The sequence below is a fragment of the Sinohyriopsis cumingii genome, chromosome 7 (genome assembly GCF_028554795.1).
Source record: "Sinohyriopsis cumingii isolate HCF-2022 chromosome 7, ASM2855479v2, whole genome shotgun sequence".
In the NCBI taxonomy this organism is placed as follows: Eukaryota; Metazoa; Mollusca; class Bivalvia; order Unionida; family Unionidae; genus Sinohyriopsis; species Sinohyriopsis cumingii.
Genome location: NC_142967.1, coordinates 104,045,601 through 104,067,094, shown reverse-complemented (window position 1 = coordinate 104,067,094; position 21,494 = coordinate 104,045,601). Strand labels below are relative to the sequence as shown.

The 21,494-nt window shown below is 35.3% G+C and overlaps 1 protein-coding gene across 2 annotated transcripts in view; it reads right to left on the bottom strand.

Annotated features, from left to right (window-relative positions):
- Positions 1-21,494, bottom strand: part of LOC149795853 (uncharacterized) — a 65,842-nt gene that overhangs the window by 21,783 nt on the left and 22,565 nt on the right. The window contains exons 8-11 of one of the 2 annotated variants that reach the window (XM_089965774.1): positions 19,967-21,358; positions 17,653-17,748; positions 15,172-15,230; positions 8,292-8,871 (exon numbers count right to left, since the gene is read on the bottom strand). In XM_089965774.1, the coding sequence (XP_089821900.1) occupies positions 8,292-8,871; positions 15,172-15,230; positions 17,653-17,748; positions 19,967-21,358 (2,127 nt within the window). The remainder of the gene's footprint in view (positions 1-8,291; positions 8,872-15,171; positions 15,231-17,652; positions 17,749-19,966; positions 21,359-21,494) is intronic. The other variant, XM_089965775.1, reaches the window with a different exon arrangement.

The following is a 21,494-nucleotide window of genomic DNA, read 5'->3' as shown; positions in this document are numbered from 1 at the left end:
TCCGCGATACCACCCAACATCGCTAACCTCAGCGATGTATACATCGACGGCGAATATGCAGGTGTTGTACAAAGTCAACTCAATGGTTGGGCATCACACATAAATGAGTATTGTATAATGAAGGATATCAGCGGTGCAGTAACAAAGGCAGCTCAGTCTTCCAGAGTTCTAGTTAGGGAATTTTTACCACTTGCTACCATGGTAAGAAGCATCATTAAACAAATAGGTAAAAAATATGAAGAAAATAAAGAAGCTGAGATCGAAAGACAGCGCAGATGAGAATTAGCAAAAATGCTTCCTGACACTGTTAACTTTGACGACAACTAGGAGTTAAAATGTTTTGATATCACCGTGATAGGGTCTTCCTGTGGTAGATTTTTAGTTAGTTTTTTATTTCGTTGCGTTAATTCTTTAATCGCGGTGGTTAGTTATTTGTTGTCGTCGATGACGTTATCATAATCAGCGGCCAGTTGTTGATTTTCTTCAATGATGCGATTATAATCAGTGGCCAGTTGTTGATTTTTTTCAAAGATGTGATTATAATACTTATCGCGGTAATTTACCATCATGTTAAATCCGTTTTCCATTTCGGGGATTTTATTTGTCAACATTGTAATTCTGTCCTTCAGTTCAGGGATTTTATTCTTGTATGTTGTGGCTTCCACTGTTATTTATACCTGTGTGACACCACTGATTTAATTTTTTTTAGCTTTGATATTTTTGCTGATCAGTTGGACGTTCACGGTAAGATTATCACCACGCGCAATTCCGGTTACTCCAGCCGGGTAATCATACACACCCGCGCGGGTCCAGATCTTATACAGCTGAGATAATTCGATACGGTAATCAGATGCAACTTTTACTGGTTTTTCAACTCCTCGTGCAGCAATAATTTTTTTCTCATCCGCGTCAGACAAATACGTGGGCGCGTTAGGCATATTATCCACGCAGATATTTCAGGGTAATTATGGAGTAATTATGGAAAAAATATGGAATCGGTAATCATGGCGGTAACAATGACGGTAATCATAGCGGTAATTATACCCGCGAAGGGTAATAATGGAGTAATCATAGCGGTAATTATCCCAGTAAAACACGAAAAAAACAAACAGTGCTACACCATGTAGCTCCACACAGGGGTGTTTTTGGTCAACGGAGAAAATCATGCTCCATAATTACCGTCATTGTTACCATCGTAATTACCGTCATTGTTACTCTATGATTACTCTATAATTACCAATTTCATGATTACCGCTATAATTCCCCATGCACATACATTGATAAACTTAACACTTTCCCACGGAGATCAAGCAAGTGTCCGTGCTGGTCAGTAAGTTTAAAGTTATGTGGGTTATGACATCGTAGATAGACCGAATTGATCGGTTCTCGCACAATCAGATGCCCGGGTGGGACTTGCAGGGTAAAAGTATAAATAATATATCCTTGCTGTGCATGATTTGATATTTCTGTATTTGTCTGATAGCTGCCATCAATTACATGACATACAAGATTGACCACGATCGTTGAGGTTATATTTACAATTCCTGGTGAAATATGACGGCCTTGTCCGTATTTGTCGTTGTTGTATAGGAGAATACTTGCCGGCGGCGTTATTTTTCTCCATGACTTGAGTATTTTTGGAAAGTTTTCATTGATTCAATTGTTAATTACTTCTTTTAACTTGTCAGTTGCAAATGATGGCACCACAAATGTCGGTAATTGTTGTTCGGTTATTTCATAATGATCAAGAAATATTTTTCGAAGATCAATAAAACCTCCTCCCTTAATTTTTAATATTTTATCACGAATTCGCAGATTAATAAACTTAATGTCGTCTGTAACCTGATTTAAATGCTGTATCGTTTCGATGATTTGTTGTTTTAATTCATCAAAATAATGTTGTGAAATGCTAACAAATACATTTTTTAAATTATCCAATATGCATGCAAGTTTAGACTTAATTTTTTCTGACATTTCATAGATGAATTCTTCATTTATAATTATTTTTGGTTTTGGACCATTTGCCATCGTAAATAACGGAAGATCCAATGTAAACACTGAGTTATAAAAATATAAAAAAACAGGATAGAATGATCCCATTCCCCCCAATACCTTTCTGCACCCTGGCTCTGCTATAGATTTCATTTTATTGGTGAAACAATCAGACTAGTTTGGTTCTGGTGGTCCTTGGTATTCAGGAGCTACATCAGGCCATCCAAGCACAGATCACAGATCGGATCGATGACTGATATATATCAATGACGAAATCCGGAGAATTTATCTCTATCGCGGCGGACAGTATTGGTTCATGAACCATTATACTTATCTTGAATTCTTTTCCGGTAACAGATTTAATTATGCGCTGAAATTCATCATTGATCTGTTCGATCTGATAACTTACCATGGGTATTCCGACAACCTGCTAGTCGGGTGTTCCATCTGGGTTTTTTTATTTGCAAATACAAGCAATATTATTTGATTGTAAACTGCCAAATGATCTGATATTTGGCCAACTGTAGTATATTCTTTTACTGGAATCACGATTGGAAAATTAATACTAAATTCAGGGTTGGTTGAGCTTACTGATACCATCATGGTTCTCAACGGGGTTGTGTTCGCGACTCTCTGCTGTAACAATTCCATCATTATTATTTCCACGGTTATCTAAATCAATTATTTCATTGTATATTTTAATCATTGTGGTAAATTCAGAATCTGATGTTAAGCCATCATTGAGGCTTGATGATATCATCGATGATAATTTAGAATAAGCGGTCGTGGCTGCGTTTAATCGCACCAAATAATCATTTAATTTTACATTCGTACACGTAGATATCTTTTTCACAATAATACTAAAAGTCCCTGCAATCGTCATGAATGCACCCACGCAAATCATGAATGCGTCCGGGGCCACTACCAACAATGACACCCCCATGGCACCTCCCACTGCGGACACAGAATAAACCACAATGTCAATGATAACTGCGTGTCTACGATATTTTTTTATACTTTGATAATGATTTCATCCACAATGTTCTTTAACGCTGATAGGGCTTCACGCACATGATTGTATCTGAACTTCTGCACGTCCATGTTATTTAATAAGCTAAGAATTCAACATACCATGTAACTGACCCTGTTGTCAAACCTGTATCCATGGGCACTATTCTAAATATTTCATTGATGCTATTGTCTATTAATGCACTGACGCTGTTAACCCCTTTGGATGTACTCGAAGACACATCAAAATGTACCGGTGAGAACACCTTAAACCTGTAAATGCCTTTGGTCATTGCGGTTTATCTGATAAGGCTAGTTTGGTGCATCCAGGTAAAATCCCCATGCTGCATCGTGCACACAAGATTACTTTGCGACATGGGGAGACCAGGCTTGATATCACCGGTGTTGTTGATGATACTACTAAGTTGCACAGGCGCAATAAGCGGTGTACCAAACAATCTTCTGCGATCTTGTTGAGTCTTGAAAAATTACTGCGAGTATTAACAAATGCGTTTACGTGAACATTGTACTCAGCTCGCAGCATGAATAGTTTATCATCGATGACATCCACATTTTTGTGTCGTGGCGTCATCGTCAGATGTTGGGGGTTTTAACGTGACTGTGCTGTTCCCGTTCATGTCGAGATTGCCTGTCATTGTGTCGCCGGTGTTTTTTAAATGTTTTGCAATTTCGTCTATGATGGCCACAATAGATATACTTGAGTCTCTGATTCTTCCGCTATCGGTAAACACTGGGATGTTATCCGTGATGGCACCAAGAACTCGTCTAATTATGTCATTCAACTTAATATTACTTGTTTTTAAAGCACCATATCAGTCCTAAAAAATAACAACCTCATCGGGGTCAACTCTGGCCAGGTTTATAATATCGGCGATTTCATCCTTGGTCGCGTATTTTGACAAATCTATTTCGTCAAACTTTTTTTTACTCTTAGCAGTATCATTGCGGGTTATTCCATAAATATCTACCATTATTCACAAACGACGTACTTGTATAATTATGCAAAACTTTGTGAGGTGGTAACGATGGCGTCTTTGACACAGTGTCAAGTACAGCAATTGCTTCATACCTGCATATTGGTGGGCCAGCTAGTGTTTGTGTTGGCAGCATTGAATACCAGATTGAGGTTTTGACCAGTGTAACATAGCTGATAAATTACCGCGGTGGAGCTAACCCGTATGAGTTAAAATAAATAATTCCATGTGGATCAATTGCGTATGCTACCCAGTAAGTTCCAACCAAGGTGCGTTTATCAAGATTAATAATACCTGTTTTGGGATTGCTTGGTCATTGCGATAACTGATCTCGCATAAACACTCCTTTTGAGTTTTTAATTTTTAGTTTCCTGGCAGCATCGAGTAAATCAAAATTTGATAACGGTGTAAAACCGCTGATTTTTAACGCAGTGTTCCTGGAAGTCTTAGACCTTTTCCTCGATAAGTTCCCAGAAGCCTTAAGCCCTTTCCAGTTGCTTTTTTTAATGCCATTGCAGCAGCGGTTCCAACAGCACCTAACGCAGCTGCTTTTGGGACGGATGGTGCGGCTGAGGCTATTAGTGCTGGTATTGCCGTGAGAAGCGGAAATATCCCTCCGGTCTTAACGGTGTCGCTCATGGCACCAGTGGAAAGTTTAAGTCGTATTCCGGTTTTGGTTTGTCTGGCCTTATCGAGATGTTTAAGTTGACGCGCGGTCAACAACAGTTTATTTTCACAGCCTGTGATTTGACTGTGCTTTAGGGTTATTGTGGTTCCTGTTTTTCACTGACGCGGATTGTAGTTTTTTATTCTGACCAGGAGTCACACTAACACTAACGTGATGGTAAGACCACATTTATAAAATACTCATGTTTTTAAATCGCTACATGTTTTCTGCTGGTGTGTCAATGACTTTCATTCGACCACGAGTGCCTTCAAGCAACATTTGCCTTGTCGCTGAGTATAACCGCGATTGCTCTGTAATTAGCACCACCTGGATTTACTCTGGATCTGAAGTGTATATCAATGACAGATTGCCTAAATAAATCTAAATGCTCCAGTGAAAAGTAATAGATCGGATACAGTTTGTAAAATCCAACTGTGAGATTTATAAACTAGTGTCTATGTTTTGATCACGTCTCATATACGAGAGCAATCAATGATACGCACGGGCAACACTATTATTTTCAAAATTCAGGATTATATCCTCGGACGGTTCTTGGTGTCCATTTGTTCGTAAAGAATTTAGTATTTTGCAGCGCAACAAATATATGTCTTGGTGCAGAAACACCATGCTGAGTTGCTATTTGCCATGTAAATACCCCAGTAACACCACTTTGAAAGCTATCCGTGGACACTGTGTGCCATGACAGCAATGACTTCCCACCTGTGTTCATGAAAGAAAGTAATCGTTCTTCTTCAGCGATTGATAGAGTCATTACTGGCATCCACAGTGAAAGTTTATGTAGATTTATCTTACCAGCAGCCAAATAGCATCATTATAGCTACTTTTTCGTACAAGCACAACTGCGTGTTTCGCTCCAAAGATAACTTTTCTGGCATTTCTGCAAAATACAAAGGTATGTGACAGTGGAATCGCGCATGAAAGTCTTCTAGGGTCACCCTCAGCGAATTCTTATGCACAGCAAATCCAAGATTGTAATTGTTTTTGGTGCTTTGTAGCATTAAAAAAGCAGCACCAGGTCTATCTATTGTTGCAGGTGGACCTGGTTGTGGGTCAGTTGCGGTACTTTGTGCAACTTCTACCTGAAGAAATTGCCTATGATCAGGATGATTAGAGTTATCTTTGTAAAACATCATTGATGGACCAACTGATTTTGTATAATCGTTGGAGTCTCTTGCTAATCCTACTATCGTTGTGGTAACGGCAACGTCCTTTGGAATTGTCTCGATGTTTTGTCCATCAATCATGTAGGTGGCACTGTCAAATAACGTCATAATACTGTTATTAACAAAACCAACTATAGCATCAGCATCGTATGGTGTATTGTCAGCAACATTTGTTACAAGCTCACCTTCTACATCAATAAATGCCTCGGAGGGTAGAACATATCTATTTGTATCATGAACATGCAATTCAATTCTTCCTCGTGCATTAGGTACATGTGTATCGTAAGAAAAAAAAATTGATAATCACGCACGGATTCATCTTTGTGAATTGGTTCATCCATATTGAATGCTGTGTCAGATATGCGTTTGAACATCTTATTGCATTGTCGTTTTTCCAAATGGTTATCGCGCAAACCTACGAAGACTACTTCCCAAAATAAAACTTGTGTTTGTTTTGCTAGGTTCTTATCCTACTAATTCTACTAGTTTTTGATCTGCAGCCTGATTTATTATTTTTCTCACATTTGCAGGACAACTTCGGTGCTAGGTAGTTTTTCTGGCCCCCGAACTACTTTTTGCCTGTGTATTAATCGTGCTATTCTGTCTTTGATTGCCATGAGCGCTTTACCAGTAACATCGCTGATTGCTCCAGGAGCTTTTTCACGAATGACATCCATGGCTTTCATTGATAATTGTTTTGCAATTGGCGTTACTTTGGGAGCTATTCTTGTAAATAATCCCCAAACAACATCGCCGAGTACATCCCGTAATATGCGCTGTAAATGGGCAATCGTGAGTTTACTACTCTGACCATCTCGGGTCTGCAGTGACCGTTGTTGTGTATAATCATCTTATTTGTTAGTTATTTGTTTAATCACTGTGGTAGCCATCCACGATTTCATCAATAGGTTCCCAATAAACATTAATATCCATGATGCCGCCTTGAAATAATCGTTGACAAATATCAGCTGCTTTATTAATTATTTCCAGAGAAATGATTTCCAGCTTGTTTTCCTCCTATGAGAACTAACCATTGCACATCATTGACAATATTGTTAGGATAAACAACAGGACCACTTCCAATTCCACTTCCAGTTGTACCGTATTGTTCTTTTGGTTATGCTTGAGTAGTTAGTTTTTTTGATCTAATACACTCTGTTTAAATGCTATATACTCTGGATCTTTCACATTAACCCGTAAATTTTTGGTGGCGATCAAATATAATGAAGGATGCCAAGTTCCAGGTTTTACTAATTCAACATATTCAGGTTTTAAATGTTTTTCTAGAATCATAATCACACACAGCAATATCGATTAATTCATCCAGGTTTCTGGCAAAGTATTCAAGAGCGTCATTGGTAAACATTTTTGCAGGTAGTGACGGTAACCCAGGAGACTTAGATTCAGGTTGAGATTTTTTGTTGTTCTATTTGCTGCTGCGGTGGAGGAAGTTTATAGGAAGGCTCTTGCTTAGGAGATCAATTTATACCAATTTTCTTTGCTTATGGGTGTATCATGTTCAGGTTTTAAAAATCTATCTTTGTAACTAAAACTTGAAGCTGTACACGCACCTAGTTTGGAAAGACCACTAATCACATCTATTTGCTTAATACCACTGTCATTAAATTTATCAAGTAGTTTAATCTGTTCTCTAGGTCCCGCTTCTTCACTTCGTGCAAGTTTTTTCTTATTTCATCGATACCTTCAGGTGTTTCGGATGGAGGTTGTTGTGCAGTGACAGTTGATAAAAAGGAGATTAGAAATTAAAGCAATACATAATTTATCTAAACATCCTTCTTAAAGAGACATAGGCAATAAAATTTGGTTCAATCTTTATTGAAAAATTTCTATGCCAGCATTCTCTCCAATGAATTCTATTAAAATGGTCCATACATTACATTTTGGAGGAGTTGTTTCAGGATATAATAATTCTAGTAAATGTAATATCAACATCATTTGTTAGCCAATTGATCTCACTCAAAGCATCTTCATATACACATTCTGCCATATTTAGCCCTAAATTGGTTTAAACAGATTTGAAATGAATTCATTAAAAGTTTGTTTTATTTTAGTGAAGGCAACTACACTGTATGTTGGATAATAAAGCTCAGGCAAAATTTTGTCTGTGCTCACTGAGTTTTAGAAAATATATCCCATATGTTTGGCTAATTTTAAGCCACAGTTGGCTGATGGACAATAATAAAAATATCAAAGGTCTTGATACTTACAGTACAATTTAGTTTAATTATCTTAAGGAATTTCTCAGGCTTTTAAAATTTGAAAACAGTGCATCTGAAATGAGAACACAGTGGACAATGCAGAGTGGATGCAGGACCATACCTTAAGGTGACTTTGTCCTATAGTCAAGTCAATTTAAAAAGTTCTAAGTGAATACATTATGGACAATGTCATCATGCAAGATTTATCAAAGTGCATGAAAATTACCTGAACTAACTGCTGACAATGCAACTGTAGAAAGGCCATTCCTTTCAGCTTCAAGGAAACATCCATAGATAGCTGCATACATGTCTTCCTCACATTGTTGTACTTTCTGAAGATTATGAGGTTGATAATCTGACCAGCGTGGCCCCACTGTATGGATTACACATTTGTATGGAAGTCTACCTGCAGTTGTAGTCACCTGACAACCTACTGGGATCCTTCCCTTCTTCTGGATTATTGTATCACTTTCTTGGACCAGTAGAGATCCTGCAGCATCCGCTATCACCTTGGCAATCCCACCTCCATGCTGCAGACTGTCATTAGCAGCATTCACAATACAATCAACAGCAACACTGATAATGTCTGCCCTGTACACATATATTTTAATATTTTTTTTGGTGTAGAATACTGCTACATCTAGTGCATCCTTGGACCATGAAAAATCTTCTCTGATTTCTTTTGGCCTAACTGATGAACTATAGTTTCCCTGAGATGTTTCGAACACTTGGGTATTTTCAGCAAATTGATTGCTGCTCCTCACACTTTCCTTTAACTTCCCAGTTTGAACAAGACATTCTACTTCCTGAAGTAAAAGTAAGAATATATGTGATGAAATAGGGTGGTGAATTAAAAATATCCTGACATACAGTGTGCCATTTGAACAGGTCTAATGCTTGCTAGCTTAGTTACATTAAAGAGGCTTGCGCACAAAAGTGCATGTGTCACTGGTTTATTCCTGCACCGCAGGATGATAATTGTTCCTGAGGGAAGGAAACAGTACCTCATCCCACAGGCTTTTATGCCCTCAAAGAGGGCTGATAATTTAGCCGTCAGCTGGAGAAACATAATGTTTCATGCTAGCTGAGTGATAGGTTGACATGAGTGGGAATAGACCCAGGACACACTCATGTCGAATGTGTTTTAATTTCTATTTAACTTGTTTTGTGGCGTGGGAATGGTACCTACACTCACTCATTTATATGGAACATTTATGTGCACATAGCACGCTATATTTTTGATGTCTGGGCATGCCAAGGGAGAGAATGCATGGGAGGGACATCATCTGTTGTCCCTGGTGGTGTCTGCTTGATCCAGGTTAGTGTTTGAGGTGAGTTTGAATTCTGGTTAATCATTATAGCCAGAGAGAAACTGATAATATCTTGTGCTGTTTTTTAAGTTAGTCAGATTGGTCAGAGAAGGGTGAGAGAGATAGATAAGAATTTTTCTTTCTTTTTCCCCTCCCCTAAATTTGAATATTAATACACTAGGACAACAGAGCTTTTCCTTGACAGGGCTTACAATGCTCAAAGAATTATCCTCAAAATTACCAAATAGTTGAGTTTATGTGGATACTATCACACATAGGGATCCCTGGAAATGAACAAGCCGACAAAGTCGCAAAAATTAAATTAGGAGACCCAAATCCAGCCATACTAAGATATAGTTACACAGTACAATGCTTTGTTAAAAACTATATAAACCATTAGTGGCAGGAAAATTGGAATTCCACCCACAAAGGTAGGAAATTGCACCCAATCCTAAAAACAGTTGATCAATCCATTAAACCACCAAAGGGCTACAGTGTTGAACAAACACTCATTAACCAAATAATGACAGGAAAAACCAGACTAGCAGGAAGTTCTGGAAAATATACAAGTCCAATACCAGCAAACATAAATTGTCACAATTGTAACACTGGAGAAGACCTCAACCATATACATGTATTCAATCACTGCACTAAATTCATGAAAGCAAGAAATAACTCCCAAAAACCTCAAAGAAATTAGATCACCTTACAAATACTCAGACTTCCTATATACATCAAATCCAAATAAGAACCTAACTAATCAAAACATATTAAGATTTCTAGACATAACAGGCCTCAAAAAAAGATATATCAACAACAAATAACTAAATTAAATAATCATATAAGGCTGGCGACTTTTATAAGTCACAAACAATTTGAACACTCTGCAAAGAAGCCTTCCTTATCAAAATAATACTATACACTCTCCCCAATCCACACCCATAACAAACGTAGGTAAAACAATTAGGACACAAGGTTTTGACACATCCACAGAGACCTGAAGTAATCAGCTAAGTCACCCACCTAACCCCAAAAATGTACAGTGCCCCCCATAAACGATCCCAAACCCAATAATATTATTAAACTCCCCTCATTCAAAACCCATATCAAACTTAGGTAATACAATTAGGACAGTGACTTTGACATATCCACAGAGACCTGAAGTAATCAGCGAAATTGCCTGCCTATCCCAAACAATTTAGTGAAACCCCCACCAAATAATAGGTCTAATGTTTATGCAGAAGTCAGTCTAGAGAAACTGCTCTCTTAATTTCTGGGCATAAAACAGTTGTTTTCTACCAAAACCTTTCCTTCCTATATATTTGACAAATTATTAGTCCTAGAATGTAACAGTATCAGTTATATACATTTGTAAACCTGTAGTTGTAAGTGAAAAAGTATTCATAAAATGCTTTCTTCATTCCATGTAAGTAACCTTCTCAGTGAAACAATTAAATGAGTAAAGATATGTGGGCGGATTTAGAGTAAGTGGCAAATGTTAAGGTAAACAGACCAAGTTTTGAGACATGATGCATGCAGAGCTGCCAACCCTTGTAACTTAGATGTAAGACTCATGAATTTAATGTACATTTCCAATCTCCCACTTGGTGTAAAACTTTTCACAATTTTTCATCATGGTATGAAGAAAAAAAAAGCTACAAATGTCTTAGCATAGTGTCTGCATTAGTTTTTAATCTGTGCAACAGAAGCAGATACTCAGTTGCATTAAACATAATTACAATGTTCTTTGTCCAATGTCATCTTGTTAAATTTTATAAAATAGAATCCAGCAAAATGGTAAAATGATATGACACTTTTCAAAAAGGGATATACACAAGAGTTCCTGTATATAATGGAACTGAGGAAAGGTATTTCTTAAACATGGCGGGTAGAGTGATCTAGTGAAACACATGGATACAAAAAATCATAGTGATAATGTACATTTTGCAAAAAGAAATTAAAAAACCTAAATTTACGTTTAGAGCATATTATTAATTTGGAATGCATGTTTACATCATTCCTTGATGAACACAATTTGCCTTTAAGCTGTACTGATCATGCTGGTACATTATTTCAAACATTGTTTCCTGACAGTGAAACAGCAAAAAAGGATGGCTGAGCTAAAACAAAAACTGGAGGTATTGTTGTAAAGATACATTTAAAGTCTAAGGTCATAAGAGAAAAAAATCTCTTGATTTTTTACATTTGAAAGTGGGATATCTCCTGATTTCTTATTTTTGGAAAGTTGGCAGTTCTAAACAGGATCCCATTATTCAGCTTAAAATACACGTACTTTTGTAAGAAATATTGAATATTTTCAAGTATGATCTAAATCAAACTCCTAAATAAGACAAAGGCAATGCAGTTTGGTTCAGCAATCTGCTTGCAGTAAACAACAAAAATGAGATCAGTTTGACTATATATCTGAAGGACAAGGCATATTTGGCTACAGAATAAGCACATCCCATTTGAAGGCCATGTATAAAATCAATGAAAATACAAGTAACAAATAATAATTTACATGTATATTATACAATCCCTGGTCCTTGTCTCACCGAATCTATCAAATACCCCACCCCTTCAAAATTAAATTTAAATCTTTGTGCCTATCATATTTGTATTGGAGTTTGTCTTGGAGGCAACAGAAGTTGGAAGGATGAAATGAGGTTATATTTCTAAATTGTACACCTGAGAATCATCTTTATTTTTTAGAAAAGAGGAACTTTGTTTTAAAAATCTCAAATTTTTATAATGGATAAAACAATAATCTTTCCAAGATATTATGACTGCATACAAATTCTTTATGATGACTCAGAGTTTGTTAAGAAGTTATTCTTTTAAATTAAGCAATAAGAAATATCTTTTTAAAACAAATTAAAGTTTTATGACAATAATAAAATGTAAAAAAGCTTGACATGATTTATTGATAAATTTTAATTAACATTTAAACAATGATTTGACATGACATATCAGAAGAATCAAATAAAAGGTAAGTGGCAGCATGATTTATATATATATATATATATATATATATATATATATATATATATATATATATATATATATATATATATATATATAAAAGACTTCTTTAAAACTCTGTATTTTCTGGACATGATACCATACCAGTTTGAAAGTTTTTGAGGCTTTGTTGCGCATTCTCTGAGCAACTAGTCAATATATCCCTAATATTAAATTCTTCATAATAATAAACTTTCAAATAAACACCATAAAGTAAAATTCAAAGGTTACTATGTCTAATTTATGGATCGTTTCTATGTCGGACAATCAATAAAGGTATCACAGACTAAATTTAATTCAAAGATAACAAGGACTAGTTTAGACAGTGATTCTTTGTCAGGCAATCAGTTAAGCTTGTGACAGCTCGACTGCCTGAATGCTCTACCAAGACTTACAGTTCAACAGGAGTAGTGAAGTGCAACTTGATCCCACAATAGTGCAGTAAATTTCAATGAACAGCTTCTCAGTAAATATAATTGTTATTCTAACATTTTTTGTTTTAATTGGTAGCCAAGAATATGTCTAGATCTTACAACAGTAAGCATCAATCCTATTTTAATTGCTAGAGAAAACACTACTCTCCATGTCAATGCATGATCATATTAAGGATGAAAAATATATAACCCTTATATGTATTTGCAGGCAAAAGATTTGCCATACATTACCATGAAACAATGTGCTGAGATATTCTTCACATTACTGGAAGCTGTGTACAATGAAGAGAAACCCTATTCAGGGCCTTGTTCAGTGGGTTTCTTATATCCACATGCTACAGTGGTCACTTCATTGATATAGAATAGAAGTGTTCTTCATGTGACAATGACTTCACTGCCAATGCAGTATAGTGTATACAGATTTATTGATGCAAATGTATATTATAGATTCCAAGACCATGTGATTTTGAATACATTCACTGTGTTTGAGTCAAACATTTTTCCTGCAAAAGTTAATGACACAGAACAGTTTCTTAACAATTAAATGAACACCTTGATCACTGATTAAGGTCAACCAAGAGAGATTCCAGTGATGCAGTAGCAATGAGTGGGGTATATTCTCAAGTACATTGTGTGCAACAATTATAGAGGACTGTCAGCTGCTGAATTCCTGACAAAACTAGTTTTAATGAAAGTAGAGTACCTAAATGTGATATATTTGATAAAAATGTCAAAGATACTTCCAGGATCAAACACAGAATAATTGCAGAATTTTACACCAGAATTTGCCAAAACAAAACTGCCATGCAGGCAAAGTGTTGAAATGAAAAACTTGAGAATAAATCTTGTCAACGATGATATAAAGATTCTGATCTGATTCCAGCAGTCAGGAAATGAAAGGAAAACTGAAAGAGATACATGTATCAACAAAACAATGAGAAAGTTTTGTCAAACAGTACAACTTTAATTCACTACTGTAAATGTGGCAATGTTTTTGTCAAACAGTACAACTTTAATTCAATACTGTAAATGTGGCAATGTTTTTGTCAAACAGTACAATTTTAATTCAATACTGTAAATGTGACAATGTTTTGTCAAACAGAACAAGTTTAATTCAATACTGTAAATGTGGCAATGTTATGATCATTGACAGGAATACTGTGTAAATGGATTTTATTAAAAACAAAAAAAACAAAAAAATAAACGTGCACAAATTTGTAACAATTCATACATATAAACCTATGGCTTGCTGATACCAACTAATGACACCTATATGGAGGAGCCAAACAGTTGAATTCTGGAAATTATATCAGGAATCCTGAAATTCTTATGGTTCTTTCCTGGAAATTAATATGGAAGCCATATATTTATAAAAACATTCAACAGAGATAAAACAAGTTGCAACATAACAAGAATACGTTAATATACCTAATTATTAAATGTAACTGAAAATGTGTCAATTCTGGTTCTGAATTGTTTGCTGTATTACCATACCATCATGAATTGGATTCCTCTCAATCAAATTATTTATACAAAAAATGATTTCCTTTAGAAATCTCTTCCTTAAGTTCACAAAAATTATTTTATTCCACTCAACTGTTTATAGAAACTAATTTTTAATTAACATCATTCTAATTTACTACACTGAACATATGTAAAATTTAATTCCTGGGCATTTCTGGTAAAATCAGATGGTGACATTTTATTTAATCAGGTTGTCAAATACGTTTTAGGGAATGACAATAAGTGTTAGTTGTTGCTGCTGCTAGTAACTCTTTCTTAATTCAAGGCCTAGGCTTCATTGTTGTAACTGTATAATGTACTGACAACACATCAAAAGGAGCATGGCATGAAAGGCTGATGTAAATATGATATCTAAAATACACAACCTGGGACAATCATTAAATTTATACGGTTTTTGGCAAATCCAGAAGACAAGGTATCACACCTCTATTATCTTGTTCCATCAGAAATGCTCAAGTTGTGACTAAGAAACATAAAGTTAATAATTTATAATAATAAATGAGAACTCATTTGACCAATATCCACTTCCCGAGAGTGTCATTCAAAACCTTTAATTACCAGACACGTCCAGCAAATACAGAGATTTTATATATATGTGTGTGTGTGTGTGCAATTGATTTTCTAATATGGACAGATCTGGTGTATTCCATGTAAATTAAACTTGAACAAAAATATATGATCAATAAAATTACAATAGCTTACACTAGATATCTATAGGATATTTACTGTTTCAATCAAAGCAGTACTGATCTTATATCACAGACAGAGAATTACAAACTTGCAACAGGAAATAGAACTATGAAATATGGAACTTTACCTGTGCTTGTGGACATTCAGCAATTATTGAATTTGAAGAAAACTCCATTGTTTTAACATCTGAAGAGAGAAAAAAAAAACATCATGACCGAGCATCAAGAATGACAACTATGCTGAGATATTTTAGTAGCCAAAAATATCCTAACTTAGCTAATACATCTTGCATAGCTCCATGCCAGCAAAATGCTTCTCAGAACATAACTTTACACAACAATCACACTTTCCTTGGTATATTCAACCTTAGGCAGTAGTATAGGAAATAATAGCTTTCTTGATATCTCTGACCACTTTTAATGGTGACAAGTGAAGTATCTATATATATCGAATCATATCATGTGGATTTAGACTGTATATTAGTTCTAAAGTCTCAAGCTTTAAAGTAGGTAACATGGACTTCTGCTGATCACACAAAATCTCTTTTGGTACCACTTGCACAATGTACAGTTCAACATACATAAATATTAAAAATGCAAAACTTGCAGTTTAAAAATATCATGTAATCTTGTTGGTGATAATGTGAAATAAAATAAGTATAAAAAGTAGGCCACCATGACCTAATTTGGAAAGGTAACACAGGTCCAAGGAAAATACATGGACATACAAGATTTAATGAGCTGGACATGCAGTATTGTACATCAAAGCTGGAAATCATTTTGTACATTAAAGTACCTGAACAATGAAAATTGTTCGCATAAACCAATTTCTACACAGCTGTTTAATGCTTGTCAAGACAAATCTACATATAAGTTTGATGGATGTAAGACACATAATGCCAAAGATATGGCATGAAATAATTTTTGTTGATAACTTGATCGTGAATTAAAGAGTGAGTCTCAGTGACCTACTTTGGTCTGGTTGAATTATTCTTCATGAGATTCATACTGATTTTAAAATGCATAGGTGCAATATGGTCCAACAAGATGTGATAAGCCAACATCTTTAAAATACCAAAGTCAGTCATATATGGAGAAAAATAATTCAAGGTATTATTCTTGGTATGGTTGGGTTACTCTCTTTCTGAGACGTACATGCACAATTTTATTCAGCTTTGTTTACTGTGGGTAAAATATGATTCAATTGATGGAGGATGTTATGAACTTAAAAATAAAAAAGTCACTCAAATATTTGAAAATAATTGTGATTGTGCTATTCTTTGTGAGATGCATTTACATACCAATTTAGCTAAGCATAAGTGAAACAGCCTGAAGAGTTGGTTTAAGTGCAAACATGTATCCAATAAGTGAAACAAGAATTGGTAAAATGTAACAATTCTGTTAGCCTGAGAATAATTAGAGGCATTAACATGATGAACAATAAAACTTCAAATAGTGGAACAATAAAGGTCACTCAACCTACAAAACATTATCTGGACAGCATACATACTTGTTAACATTGCCATATATCATCTGGATAACATACATGGACCTTCACAATTGCCATACATTATCTGAACTGCATATATTTGCTTTATAACTGCCATACATTATCTGGACTGCACACATCTCCCTTAATATTGCCATATATTATCTGGATTGCATACATCTCCCTTAATATTGCCATATATTATCTGGACTGCATACATCTCTCTTAAAATTGCCATACATTTTCTGGACTGCATACATCTCCCTTAATATTGCCAAACATTTTCTGGACTGCATACATCTCTCTTAAAATTGCCATACATTTTCTGGACTGCATACATCTCTCTTAAAATTGCCATACATTTTCTGGACTGCATACATCTCCCTTAATATTGCCAAACATTTTCTGGACTGCATACATCTCCCTTAATATTGCCAAACATTTTCTGGACTGCATACATCTCTCTTAAAATTGCCATACATTTTCTGGACTGCATACATCTCCCTTAATATTGACATACATTATCTGGACTGCATACATCTCCCTTAATATTGACATACATTATCTGGACTGCATACATCTCTCTTAAAATTGCCATACATTTTCTGGACTGCATACATCTCCCTTAATATTACCAAACATTTTCTGGACTGCATACATCTCCCTTAATATTGACATACATTATCTGGACTGCATACATCTCCCTTAATATTGACATACATTATCTGGACTGCATACATCTCCCTTAATATTGACATACATTATCTGGACTGCATACATCTCCCTTAATATTGATGTACACTATTTTGAACATTATATATCACCTTTAACATTGCCATCCAATATTTGGATAGTTTACATCTCCCTGAACACTACCTTACATTATTTGGACTGCATACATACTGTTTCTCTTAACATTGTGAAAGCACAAAATGGATTCATGCTGACAGCAAAATTTTGAACATACAGTAATGTAAAGAAAATGTGCAAGTGATGAAAACAAATATGGTCATTATGGAATAAAATATAAATCTGAACTTCTTTCAAGGATTAGATATCGTAAGTGCACTTTTATGCAGTCAGGAAAGAATTTAAATGATTAAATATTATGATTATTTACTCTTTTTGCTTCTCGTGGGTCGGTGGTTCTTTCCGGAGTTTTCCTGGGTTCTTCCTCCACCATTAATACTGGCCGCCATGTATAGCCTATTGTGTGCTGAAAAATGGCATTAAATCCAACAACAACAACAACAACAATACTCTTTTTGACAACAAAGCAATTACTTTCATTGCATTATATTTACTATTGGCGACAAACATCTACAGTTCATAACTTTCTGAGAGCACACAAACGTAGAATTTCTTTTGTTGATCTAAACAGTTCAGATAGTGACTCTTTATGTTGAGATAAATCATGCAGACATTGCCTCATTAAATCAATTAAATATATTGAGAAAACAGGACAGGCAAACAAAGATTTTCATTTTAACTTTCATAGAATCACTGTATGTTATCAAGCAAGTATCAACTTCAATTGCTAATAAAATTTTGTTCTTTGAGTCTTACTATTTAATTACAATACAAAAGTGGATGATGGTAATTAATCTGAATAGTAAACATGCCAGAAAAGTATTTAAATATATCGTCTTGCTTGAAACAATGTCATTGTGGAGTAAGTAACACATAGATTAAACAATCCCCTGGGACCTTAATATTTAATCTTTTAATTATTCCATTTATCTGTTAAATTAACATGTACAAAATCTAATAGCAATCCATCTCTTAAAACTGAAGACTCACTCTTTCTAAACGTATAAAAAAATTTACTCTGAAAAATCGAGCAACACATCACTGTGATCTTGACTTTCAATCCATGGAGGTTCATCCCCAAGGATGCAAACATGGTTCACTGGTGACTCTTGTTCAAAATCTAATGCTTATCTTGAAACACATGACCCCCACCCCTAAAAACAACTAGTCCCTTTAAGGGACTCAGTGAAAAGAATTTCAAGGACTTCAAGATAAAATCATTTCTTCCTTTTAACTGCTACTCAGTGAAAAGAATTTCAAAGACTTCCACCTAAAATCATTTATTCCTTTAAGCTGCTGAGTGTTGAAAATGTTTTTATTATTTTTCAGTGATAAACAAGATTTTCAAATTAACTGCTGCGGTGGACATACTGGGTTCAGAGTGGCATCATTTTCATTTATGACAAAGTAGACATCTTCAGAAGTATTTCTGTGACAACCCTGCATCATAATGATCTTCCATTCATAAGGCGTAGGGACAATAAAATTTGCATGATAACTGTGATGGCTGCCACATTGGATTTACAATTTGCACCACTTTGGATTAGGACCAACAAGACATCATAAGAAATTTATTGGTAGAACTGATCCATGTCAATATAGCCATAAATTTGAGAGGAGTAGAGATAATGTCCTTAAGATAGCCATGATGATGGCCATATTGTGAATTAGTAATTTTCATTTTGGACCAACCAGACACCATAAGACCTTTTCTGTCATAAAACTCATGTCAAAATGAATTTCCTCTTACGAAGAGCAGTGAAGAAAAATGACTTTCAAGATGGCCACATGTTTTACATAGATCCCATGTTGATATGATCAACCATTTATTCAAAATAAATAGTTATAACACTTTCAAACAGGCCACCAAATTGGCCACTGTGGCAGCCATATTAGACCTCAGGTCAGCACTATTTTCATTTAGGACCAACTAGATATCCTAGGTCTTTTGGTGAAAACACCATTTCAACATGCCATTCTGTTAGGATGAGTAGTGATTGCAAGATTTCTAACTTTATGAAGTACATGTGTTCATTCTGGTACTGCAAACACCTTACTGAGATTTTCAAGTGTATAACAATCCACCAACATAGAAGCACCACCCAGCATTGGTACAGTGCACAAAAAATGTGGAGCACAATCTCAAATATACTAACATGTTGAAAGATTCTAACTTAAGCGTGGTCGTTGCATGTTTGATATTCCACCATGCTCATGCAGATGCCAAAATATAATTTTCTATGCTAAGGAAAGTTCAACAACATCTCCAGGCATGTTTCAACAACACTACCATCAACAGTCTGGTGACTACAAAAAAGAATTTTAATGACTCTTGCATCACCTTCACTCCTCCCCCCAAAAGAATTGTGAAGAGCTGTAAAGACTGCAACTAGTTAAGATTGTATAATGATTTTTAGACAGAATACAACATACATAGGGTTTTAGAAATAGCAAACAAATAAATCAAGTGTGCTTTCTTTATGCATGTAGTAATTTATGACTCCAGATCTTCATTTTCTCTGACTGAATAATAAGTGTTTAACTCTTTATTATAAAAAAGGAGAGGACACTTAAAAGCATTTATAAATACAAACATTATTACAATAAAACGGTTTTGCACTTACCTAACCTCTTTCTGTATTCCAGCGCATCACCGACATCTGAGCTTGATTTGGCCTTGACCTCAGGTTGTATTGTTGCCCGCAAATGGACTATGTTACCACTAGGCTCACTCCTTACAACTTGGGAATCTTTTGGATTCTGTTCAGATGTGACATCTTTTTCTGAATGCAGCAAGTCTTCTGTTTTTCTTTGCTTTTTGCTGGGTTTATGATCAACTTTGCTCACTGACTGTTCATCTCTTTTATCATGGTTCTCTACAGGCTGAACCTTACCAGTTTCTATTCTGATAATCTCCTGTACCACAGCATCAACACTTTCAAATATGTCATCTGTAGTAGTCAAAATTAAACCTGTAGAAGACTGATTAATTACAATTTTTCCATTGTACTTCTTCTTCAGCTCTTCCAAGGAACTGACTATCTTAGGGCAACACACTGATTGGTCTTTTGTTAATAGATATGGCCTTTCTTTGATGCAACCTTTGATAAATTTATCCATACCCATTATTTCATCCAACATCTTGGAAAAAAGATGTAATTTCTTTGTCAGGTGGTTTGGTATGCAAACAATAGGAAGTTTTATGATGGAATTATCAATATAGGAACACATTTCTGGATAATTGAAAATTTCAAATTGGCAACCTGGAGAGAAAATGTCCTCCTTGACCTCAGACTGTGCAATTCCTAAAAGTTCCAAAAGATGATCTGCAGCAGCTTTAGACTGGTCCCTTGCACCTTTTAAGAAAATGGTAGATTTAGTTTCATCAGGTGTCATAGTCAGGCTGGGATACTTCTCAATCATTTGCTTAAGATATCCAAACTTTTTCAGCACCTTCTGCCACATTGGGTCAATGGTCACTACAGCTTCATGATTTTCAAAACAATCCTGAACAGCAGCGTGTATAGCTGCTACCAATTGAAGAATATATACTTTGCTTTCCTCTGTGCACACAACACATATTGCATCAGGTTCCTGCTCAACAACCAATCCAATCCAAGCACTGTCCATTTCTTTTGTTTGCTTAACTCTTTGTAAGATGTCCTCCAGCATTCTATGATCAACTAGGAAGATGTCAGAAAATAATGACTGTTGTGCACATGCATACACATTGCCCAGTGTATCTTTTATAAAGTCTATTAAATCTGATTTTGTTTCAAAAGTCTCCTCGGATATTTCAAATATAAACAAATCATCATCATCACTTGACACTGTCACTGAACAGCCATAATTTTTGAGAATGTCATCCAACATATTTTGTCCTTGTTTGGTTTTTGTAAAAAAGTTCCAAAATAAATAAAAATTCCAACTGCATGGTATCTTTTTTATATCTTTTACAATAGTTCTTTCAGAAGCCCTTTTATACTTGATCCAAAGTGGAAGTACACAGTTCTTACCTGCAATATGGTACGGCAATACATTAAGGTAAGACGGCAATATATTAAGGTAAGAAACAAATGCATAGAGATAAAATCAATTTCATCAAACATATCAAAATCCAATATCTTTGATAGGAAGAAAAAGGAACACTCA